This window comes from Poecilia formosa, unplaced genomic scaffold (assembly GCF_000485575.1).
Source record: "Poecilia formosa unplaced genomic scaffold, Poecilia_formosa-5.1.2 Scaffold26, whole genome shotgun sequence".
Lineage (NCBI taxonomy): Eukaryota > Metazoa > Chordata > Actinopteri > Cyprinodontiformes > Poeciliidae > Poecilia > Poecilia formosa.
Genome location: NW_006799965.1, coordinates 991,071 through 1,001,879, shown reverse-complemented (window position 1 = coordinate 1,001,879; position 10,809 = coordinate 991,071). Strand labels below are relative to the sequence as shown.

The 10,809-nt window shown below is 38.3% G+C and overlaps 1 protein-coding gene across 1 annotated transcript; it reads left to right on the top strand.

Annotated features, from left to right (window-relative positions):
- Positions 1-305: 305 nt before the first annotated feature.
- On the top strand, positions 306-3,881 carry LOC103135661 (ADP-ribosylation factor-like protein 3). Its single transcript, XM_016669555.1, has 4 exons — positions 306-311; positions 545-595; positions 1,416-1,601; positions 2,494-3,881. The coding sequence occupies exons 1-4, from the start codon at positions 306-308 to the stop codon at positions 2,539-2,541; spliced, it is 291 nt and encodes a 96-aa protein (XP_016525041.1). The 3' UTR covers positions 2,542-3,881.
- The last annotated feature ends 6,928 nt before the right edge of the window (positions 3,882-10,809 follow it).

The window sequence follows — 10,809 nt, the reverse complement described above, 5'->3', positions numbered from 1 at the left end:
CCGACTCCCCATCTGATTGACTTCCAGCCGATCTCCCAAAGGCAGTGAGGAAAAAGTTCAGAGTGTGATGACTTCTTCGGTGCTGCAAAATGAATTTTAATGAGTTTAGCTCTCAATGCGTAAGAGATAAAAGGCCCACTTAATTTCTCAGCTTTTGCTCTCTCTCTCTCTCTCTCTCTCTCTCTCTCTCTCTCTCTCTCCCGCTCTCAAAGCAGCCAATAAGGTCTTATCTCATGGCCAGCAGGGCAAATCCTTTTAAAGGTGGTCTTATTGCAGACGCTTCGGTCTCATTGTTCTTGTGTCAGATGTCGGTGCCCGGTGGCTTTTCACTGCTCGCTATGGGACATGAACACAGAATCCTATTCATTTTCTATATGCTTATTCTCTGACATCAAACACGTTGGCTTTCTCCACTAAACGCTGTATGTGCTTGGGTTTTTTTTTTCTTTCCAGAGATAAACTGAAAAGCATAAGCTCTTTATTCTTTTTTTTNATGCTGTTAAGAGAATAGACTATTTTTTATGTTTTCTTCTTTTTTTTTTAGATTTATGTTATTGACAGCGCAGACAAGAAGAGGTTTGAGGAGACGGGATTGGTGAGCTTGGAAATTCATTTTGATTCCCACCCCACAAAACAGAAAAAAAAGAAGCATCACAGTGTCTTAAGATATCACGTTTGACTTTTTATGTGTATTTAAAATTCCTTGTTGATTTTCAAGCGGTTTCTGCAAAACCCGAGTAAGATAATCATCTCAGTTTGCTTAGTAAGTTGCCCATATTTTTAACTGAAATCTTAAGAAACCTGAAATACAGAAAAGAATATCAACACAGTATTGTCTTCTCTTAATCTATGATGTCTTCCTAATTTATTGATAAGGATGATAAGGAATGGGGGGAAAAAATCAAAGGTTTACTGTTAGAAAACCTGCAGCAAAATTGTTCATTGTGAGATCATGCTACTGCACTGAATAAGGAAAGGTGGAAGATGCTGCTATTGTAATAATTACACCTACTTGAAAGCATCTGCTGGGATGTTTTGAACTCTTAAAACTTACAATGACAGAACGATTTCAGAAAGCAATATTTCAGTCATTCTCTGACTACAAAACTATGTCATGTCTGATTATATAAAATTATCTTGTCATTTTCATGCATACCCCGTTTTGTTTGCTGTCTTACAACACGAAGTCTGACTTATCCGTCGTTGAAAACTGTATATTTGTTCTGGCAGCTTAAGGTACTTTTCTAATTATATACCAGGATGAAAGCTAGCATAACTCTCATCCCTAACCAAGGAACTAAAGGTAGTTATCTGTGTTTAATTTACCACTTTGGGATCGGTGATGTCCTTTCAGTATTCTACATCAAACATTTTACTTTGACAGTCTGCATGACTCACAAAAGCTGTTTGTGCAGGAGCTGTCTGAGCTGATCGATGAAGAAAATTTGAAGGGCGTTCCGGTGCTCATCTTCGCTAATAAGCAAGATCTGGCCACAGCATCACCGGCTAGCGAGATTGCTGAGGGGCTCAACCTGCACACATACCGGGACCGCGAGTGGCAAATTCAGGCATGTTCGGCCGTTTCTGGGGAGGGAGTTCAGGTAAGGAGCAACAGCTGCTTATTTAGTTTTTTTTTGGTTTTTTTTGACACATTACAACCATAAATATTTCTTATCTCATCAGGATTTTATGGGACATAAAGTCCAAAACATAAAGAAGTGAATATTTGTAAAGTGGAATTAAAATAGCACACAGTTTTCATAATTACGCACAAATTCGAATCAGGGTTAGGTTACAAGTCAGATGAGACCAAAGCAGAACTTTTTTGACGTGGAACACGGTGGAGGCTGCGTCATGATGTGGGAATACGTCAGCAGAGTTATTTGGAGGATTACAGGGCAACTCTAGAAGGAACCCTGCTACTGGAAAATGAGATGAAGGTTTCCCTTCTAGCAACAGCAATTTTAAACTGTTTAGACCTCAGGGATATTAGAAGTTTGTGATTAGGCATGATAATCTATGTTGACAGCGGCTTCCTGTCACGTCTGACAGCAAATCTTAATTTGCAGAGTATGATGAGCAAAAAAAATATATATATATCTTTAGATGTGCAAAGCTAGTTAACACATTCCTAAAGAGATGCTTAGCTGATAGCAGCAACAGATGGCTCTGCAAAGTATTGACTAAAACAAGGATGAAATCAAATATGTGCCACAGTTTTCAGATTTCTATTTGTAAAACTATTTTGTTTTGAAAACTGTTTTATTTTCCTTCTACATGCCAATTTTGAGCCACTTTCTATTGGGAAGTTATGGAATATCCATGCTAGATATATCAAAGTTTGCGATTGCGGTGTTGCAAAATGCATAAAAGGCATGACTACTTTTGCGAATAATTTTTGAATAAACATCTACTGAAAAATCAAGACAACTCTGTTTACTTGCATAAGAGTAATTTGAACACACACAATTACTGTCTTAATTTTGCCAACAGGACGGCATGAACTGGATTTGCAACAACATTGTGAACAAGAAGAAGTGAAGACCAGTCCCAAAATAACACTGACCAGAATGAACCAGCGCACCAGCGTCACAGAATGTGATTCATATCTTTCACTTAATCTAATTATGATGCATTCAGCTGACCTCATAGATTGGAATGATTCTGTTTTTATGAATTTTTATTTTTATGAATGTTTTACAAAGGTAGTCGACATAAAGAAGAACCTAGTTCTAATAAGTATCAGTGTTTTAAGTATTAACATTGTTTGGAAATTAAACATTTTGGTTTCATCCCAAAAAGGTTTGGTTGAATCTGTCTGAGTTCCTTAATGCTGCAATTACCAAGGAAAGTGTGTAGCATTGCAGTAGCAGTTTTTGCGTGGGTGTGTGTAACGTGCACATTTTGACAATAAAATTAGTCATTTCTGCTGTGTTGTTACTTGTTTTCAGATTAAAGCCGTCCCTATGTAATCAAAGTGTCTTTACATTCACTTAGCACAATACAGAGAGAGGAGGTACAATCCCGTAAAAAAAAACCAAAAAAAAAAAAACAACTGTCACTGATGGACAGAAACTGCATTAATGTCAATGTACATACTTCATTGTGAGACAACTACAAGTTAATCTGACAAGTGCTAACATTTTGCTGTGAGATGGAGACAAACTGAGCAACAAGACTTGCAGAAGAGACAGCTTAAAATTACACACTTATGTGGCATAGCAAACAAGATATCAAATCTTAATGGCATAGCAGAGCAAACAGTGCAGGAAATTACACACAGAGCGAGACTGAGTAATTTCGGCATAGGCTCTTTTCCATGAAACGTTTTATATGTTAATTTTGGAACCATTACGTCGCAGACTGCCCGTCTTGCAGCATCGTTTTTGTCTGTCATCATCGGCTTTGCCACACGACGCCTCTCGCTTCCAGCTGTGAATGCTGTTTGTTCCTCAAGCGGAAATGCAAATCCTCTAACAAAATCTGAGCAACTGGGACGGAGAAAACCTGTTTTTTACATTCTTTGTAAGATGCGGTCAGACCATTGATTTTTTTTATTTTTTTTCAGAGCTCTGTCTTTGTCAGCTGTCTCTCCTGGGAGGATAGCCGTCAGAGACCCTCCAGGCATTAGGGCCCACACACTCCTGTGATTATTCTGATGTTGTGTTTTGTTTGACTGACCTTGGTGTGTGCTAAATCCTTCATTCATGCTCCCCCCTTTTTTTTTTTGGCTCTTCCTAACTGCATTTGGATGTAATTGATCCTTTGTTTCTATTGTGTAAAGCTGCAATTAACCACCTGAAGCCACTCTGAAATTAACAGCTAGCGAGGTCCATTGTGTGCTTTTACACATTAAATTGTGCTAATGAATACTTTTATCATTTTTGTTGTTGTTGTTGTTGTTGTTATTTCTTGAATCTTTTGACGGAGAGCTTTAGACTTCTCAGTAGATGTTCATGAATTTAATGATTTTCTTCTTGCAGATTTTAATCTGAGGCAAGACTGAACATTTTTAGTCCTCAGTTGCCTTTGAGCACCCCCTGGTACTTCACCGGGGGGGGGTGGCGCACCAATTACAAGTTGTGAAAAATGGATCATTATGGTAGTTTGAAGGAGGCAGACAGCGAAGGCCCTGGGGGAGGGGAGGTAAGCTGGTATTTTGCAATGTGCATTGAGGGTTTTTTTTTTTTTTTTTTTTTTTTAACTAACAGGTGGCTGCACCAAAGGGTCTGAATAATCTCTTAGCCACCAAGGAATCTGCTTGCTTTTATCCTGGACCTTCTGGTCAGGCAAAGCCTTAATTCCTGACAGTGTGTCAATAAATTATAGGCTTCACTGAAGGCCACATTGTTTTAGCTTTCACTTTGTTTGTGCTTTAACTATACTCCTCTTTCTTTTGTTAAAAATTATCTGCACATAGATATAACTGTATATCATGAATGACAGCACTTTGAGGGGATGTGATGTCACTGTCACACAGGCGGCCCCTAAGTCTGCGTTGCCATGGCAGCCCTCCCTATTATTCCTGGTCCTCCAGCCACCTCTCATCTCCATTGCTCTCCAGCCCTCCCTCTCGTTTTTTATGATACTTCCCGACCTGTGCTCACCAAAAGCAAACCAAGAATCCTGTAACGGAAAGATTGAGTACGGCGGTACGGCTCCTGAACGCAACAGGTAAGCACAAAAGACAAAGTCAGTGCAGTGTTTTATGCAATGAATAAAAAAAATTTTCTAAAATGAATAGTGTTAAGCTTGACATAGTAAAGTATGTCAAAGGGATAAGGGTGGCATAAAATAGTCTTATGCAGATTATCAGCACTTTAACATGCTTATCTTGCAATGTTTATGGTGTTTTGCTTGAAGCTGCACATTCCTTGGGCTTCATCCTTTTCTGTGGTGTGCGAAGGATCGAGCAACTGAGCAAAGGCTATACAAGTGGCAACAAAAATTACTGCCCACTTAGCTATCAGCTATAGCTCTAGCAATGAAGCTCAGCTAGCTTTAGAAGAAGAAGTTAGAAAAGTATCAGTTCAAAAGTGTGAATGAGTTATTTCTTCATACATGATGGTGTTGTTTATAATTGTTTTCATTGCTTTGTGCCAATCATTACTTGAATTGTTGTTTTAGTAACTGTGACTATTACTTCCACTATAACTAGTGCAAGTAATAGTCTATATTTAAAATAAAGAGTAACTACAATTCTGTACAACCATCTACAGACTATGTGCAGGGATATATCATTGTTCATAATTTGGTGTTCAAAGTGGGCTTTATTATTGCCAAATTAAACCAATACCCTTCTGCAGCAACCAGACTCTTCACTGCCCTGTCCACTTTGCTTAAAAGACCAGATTTTATTATTTAAAGTGGACAAAATGGACTCTTAGCTCATCCAAGCTTCCTCGATGTTTGTCTCTGAGAATATTGAAAGTTTTTCTTAAGTTTCAGACTGCATTATTTTGTATGTACAAAAACAGTCTGCTGCATAAAGGCTGATAATCATTGGGTTTCTGTTTGATTAACACTATCTATAATCAAGTTAGGTGCAATACTGAATTAAATGCTTTTTCCACCCCAATAAATAATCTTCTTGTTCTCCTTTGTGAATGCAGTTTTTTTAACTTCCTCAAGAGGTCAATAATTAATCTTCAGCTGAATTAACCTTATTGATAATCAATGTGATTGACTGGGTTCTGGACAGAAAGGGAGACTGGTTGGTGTCTGGATATTAAGGCCATTTAAAGGACCTGGTAGTTATTACAGTCCACACACCACTGAGTTACTTAATAATGTGCCTGTTTGAAAGTGACTTCAGGTAGTTGGGACTTGATTCTGCACTGAATTATGTGTGTTTTCTTTTTGAAGGTATCATCAATCCTGCCCAGCCTACAAAGGAAGCACCCCTTCTCATCATGTCAGTAGTCACACACTTTGCATCCGTGGAGTCGTGGTTTCCCAGTTTCAATGCTACCCCAGCAGCGTTGAGCCTCATGACCCCGGCCACACTTCTGCCTGAGGAAAGGCACCACATGGAAATACAGACCATTGTGATTATTGTCATTTTCTGTGTCGTCTGCTTCCTTCTCCTGCTGGCCTTCTTTTATGCCTCCTGCTTCCACTTTTCCATCGGTTCATCTCGGAAGGAGTCACGGCCGGCTAACGGATGCAGCCTAGAGCCAGAGGACACCACATACAGGCGCAGCTCATTTGAAATCCAGTCAGTGCAAAACGTAGTCTGACTGATAAGAACAGTAAAAGTAATAACTATAGGCTTTCTTGTCATTTTGACTAAAAGCTACGCCAAAAGAAAACTTTGCGATAAATAAAAAGGCACAGGCTTGATGAATTACAGAGCTGAAAGAAAATTACACACAAAGAGGTGTTGTGAAAATTTTCAATAAAATTAACTTCACTTTGTCCCTGTGTGCATATACAACATTTATTTAATATTAATCTATAGCTGAGTATAAAAATGCAAAATAAAATATATAAATCATATGAAAATGAAAACATGAGTGAATTATGTCGTCGAGGATCAAGAAAAAAATAAATGTGTCTGCACAGGGATTCATTTCAGCCTCCGATATCCTGAGTGAAGTGACAAATGATTTCCTCTTATGAGTGGAAGGATGAGCTTTTGAATAATACAGACATATGAAAGACAAGGAACAGAGATGGAGAGGAGAGATCCATAATGATGAAATGATGGCATCCACGCGGTGCAACAGAGCAAACAATAACATATTATTATTTGTGCTGTGCAGCTACATTACAGGAGCATATCAGGACAGTGTAATAAGTATTATCTAAAGGAAGAAATGTGTAAAACAAATCTGAATCAGTCCAAGTATCATAAAACCCAGTTTTGCAGCAAACGGATCTAGGATTCTTTAAAAAAAGAGCAGACTATTACTTGCACTGTTCACATTGCTTTCATCACGTTTCTAGAAATTGCCAACATGCTGTCTGGTAGTTTTTCAGGGTAAGTTGTTTTTCCCCATATAAATTGAAGCCAATCACACAACAGCTGCTCATAAATGGTTTGACCCATTTGACCAAACAATTTCCGAGGGTTGAGGCTGGGATACAGGGTTGGCCGTGACAAAGCTAAGAGCACGCTGTCAGTCTCTTTCATTGCTAAGTGGGTTTCTCCTGTCCTTGGTGGTTGTTGAGGTCCATTTTAATCAGGCGAGGCATGTTTGAGGATTAGTTCCTACAGTTTTTTTTTTGTTTTTTTTGTGACACTGCAGGATGTGAAACTTCATCGGTTTTGCTTGAAGTGATTCACCTACAATACACTCACTGTTTATTCCACACGCTATATGGCTCTCAGATTATAAAGTAATGATTTATCTGTTGAGTTGAGTCTGATGTTAAACATCACCAACCTTTTCTGTGAGGATGTTGTTTGACGTTCGGCTCAAAAAGTTGCTTTTTTTTTTTTTTAACCCATGAAGCTGTAGTCGAATGCCCTGAAGCCCTGTTCTAGTTTTCAGCTGAGTCTTTCCAGGTCCCCTAGTGTGGACTTTCATCCAGGCCTCCTTCAGGCATTTCTGCACTGCTTTTACAGAAACTATGTTAAGTCATAGGTGTTTTATTAATATAAACAGTCTGGAGGGGAAAAAAATTACCATCTATTACCCAGACTAGATGAGGAAGTTTACTCTTTCTAGGAAGTTTCTCTGGGCTTCACATCATACAACGTCTTAAACTGTATATATAAGGTGATCTAAGTGATGATACACATATTTCTAAGTGTTACCGAAATATGCCCTCTTACATATTTCGGTAACACTTTATTTGACTGGGTGTGCATAAGACTGATGTGACTGTCATGAACATGACCTAACACCTGTCATGAACATGAAAGAGTCTTTATGATTGTCTATGACATGTCATGAAGTGTCATTCGGTAAATAATGGCACATTTAATGCAAAGTTGCTTTAAAAGTTGCATTAAAAGTCCATTAAAAGTGCCAACTTTGCTTAATTTTGTAAATAATGACAATTTAATGCAAAGTTGGCACTTTTAATGGACTATTTGTTTCTCTTTTCCCCCACGTAGATGTTTGTGAACGTCAAACAAATTTCAATTTCAGACAAAGGTAACCTACATTCACCAAGCAGCTTTCAAAATGTAATTTTATTTGTTGAAGAGGAAAAGCAATTCAATCTAACCATCATTAGCTGGCAACGACTGCCATGTAGCATTTGTAAGCGGACAATTACTTTTTACGACACCGTGGGAGGATTTGACCTCTTCTTTTTGCTTTCTTCACTTTTCTAAATTTTCAGAATTTGTGGATAATGGTTCTCACTTTAGTTCTCACCATGTCGTTCCAAACCATTAAAACCATTAAAACTGCATTTTGTACTTATTCAGTTTGTCTGTCTGGTATTAAAATCGATCTAAAGCTTTTTAGGGGTGAATACTTTTTGACCGTATGCATCTGAACATAGACTATTATCAGTTATAATTTGATACAGAAAATAATATGCATTTACGTTAAATGGCACGTCAGATTTCAGCATTTCCTTGATTATTGGCCTCCTAGTAAAAATACATTATCACCAAGAGAAATATAAATTGCTGTGCACACTTAACTAAAGGGCCATGAAATGGACTGTTTAGAGGAGCAAAGCACGCCAGGTTGAAATGGAAACACCTGGGTAGAAAATGAAGGCTAGAACTGTCCAAGGGGCAAAGTGACCTGGAGCCAAAGCCAGCTGTTGTGAGGTAGAGCATAATCAACTCGTGATGAAACTGGTACTCAAAGCAGCAATCTCCAGATCCTGTCATGGAGACTGTCCAAATTTTGGTGGGATTTGTGGAAGCAAAAGATGCAAAGATGTGTCATCTTGCCACAGTAATCTGTCAAGAGTGACAATGAAAGTTAACTGTAATTTTAGCAAAGCGGACATGCTATAGACTATTTTTCTAGCCTTACGAAAAGAGATTTCTTTCACATTAAACTCTGCTTCAAGTTTCTTCAGAAAATTGAATAAATTCTCCATTTTTGATATGATATGTTTCTCTTTATTGGTGTCTTGATCAGACAGAGGGAACCTCAAGCAATCAGAGATTTTAAAAAGTTGACATTAGGTCAAGCAAGATTGTTTGCGGCTCAGGGATATCTCACTTGTAGCAATCATTTACATTATATAGCAGTAGGACCTTAGAAAAAGACATTATTGATGAACTAGGTTTAGAGACTGAACATAATTTGGACAATATTTTTTACTTCTGTTCCTTACAAACCGCTTATCATGCAGTGCATATAAATACACAAGCTTGGATGCGAAACGCGGCGTTCGCTTTTCTATTCCCTGACGACAGATGGATCACTCTGGTGTTTTCTAAGATTGGCACCTGCAATCAGCTACCTCCAACACCTTCGGGAGTCGCTTTGCTGTTATCGCTGAATGTACAGTCACAGGCAGAGTCAGGCCTGCTGATAAAATGTCACACTGACAACCAAGCTGCTCACACAAGCAAAGAATTTTAAGTGTACAGGGACAAAAGATATCTAAATATTGACTTTAAAGATTAGGTTAGATTCTGTCTGCAGATATGATGAAAAACAACATCAAGTCTGAGTCATGGAATAATCCTGAAAATGTTTTTTCTAAAAATGTTACTGGTAAGGAGAAATATGCACCAATGTCCATGTTTTAAATATGTCCAACTGTGCATTTAATGATGTGTTTAACTAATTTATTAGGTTCCTTGATAGAAACTGAAAATGGTTTTACTTTTAACAGAAATCATTAATATTCCAGCAGCAAAGCAAAAAAAAAAAAAATGTAAAAATGAAAGAATCTGCATACAAAATAAAGCTCAATATATAAAAATATCACTCATGTTAAACAAATAATACAAAATCTTGAGTCAGAGATCATTGATTGTAGTCATAAAAAGCACAAATCAATATCTTCAATGATGGTGATTAATATTGGCTCTGTTTCAAGGATGCACTGCCTTCCTTGGGAGTGCTGCTGAGCAAAATGTTCATCTGAATAAGATCAGGTCTGCCACACAACTACTCACATTAGAAACACGTCTCACCAAATTAGAATTTCATCAAAAAGCTAAATCATTTCGTCAACACAGTTGAAAAAGACAAACGTCAATTCACGAAACGCGCGGTGACATTCAAAGCATTTATCTTAGCAAATGTTGACGCTTATGGCTATGCTCATAAAAATGCAAACGTTCCACTTCTCAGAAAGTTAAAATACAGCCTCAAACACACAGTCATGGGGAAGACTGCTGACGTCTCAGCTGTCCTGCAGACAGTTACTGAGTCCCCCACAGAGAGAAAAACTGTGTTTCTAAAGCTTGCTTTTTTACAGAGCTGTATCCATGTATACTAATTGTCAAGTGGATGGATGGATGGATGGATGGATGGATGGATGGATGGATGGATGGATGGATGGATGGATGGATGGATGGATGGATCCAGAGACAATGTCAGAGGAGCCTTACTTGGCATAAGGAGAAGAAAACGGATTACAACATCGCTCAGTGGTCCAATATAACTTCTCTTGCTAATTTTGCTTTGAATCGATCTCCCGTAGTCTGGAAGAAGAGTAGAAAGTCACAGAATCCACCTCGTTTAAAGTGCGGTGTGAAGTTTCCACTGTCAGCGATGATTTTGAAGAGCGATGTCCTCTGCTGGTGTTGGTCCGATGTGTTCTGGTCAAAGTCAGCGCTGCCATCTACCTGGAAACATCAGAGCTGACGACTTTATGCTTCCCTCTTTATGCTAGTTTCATTTTTAAAAACTTGCTCAACTCACAGTTTATTCC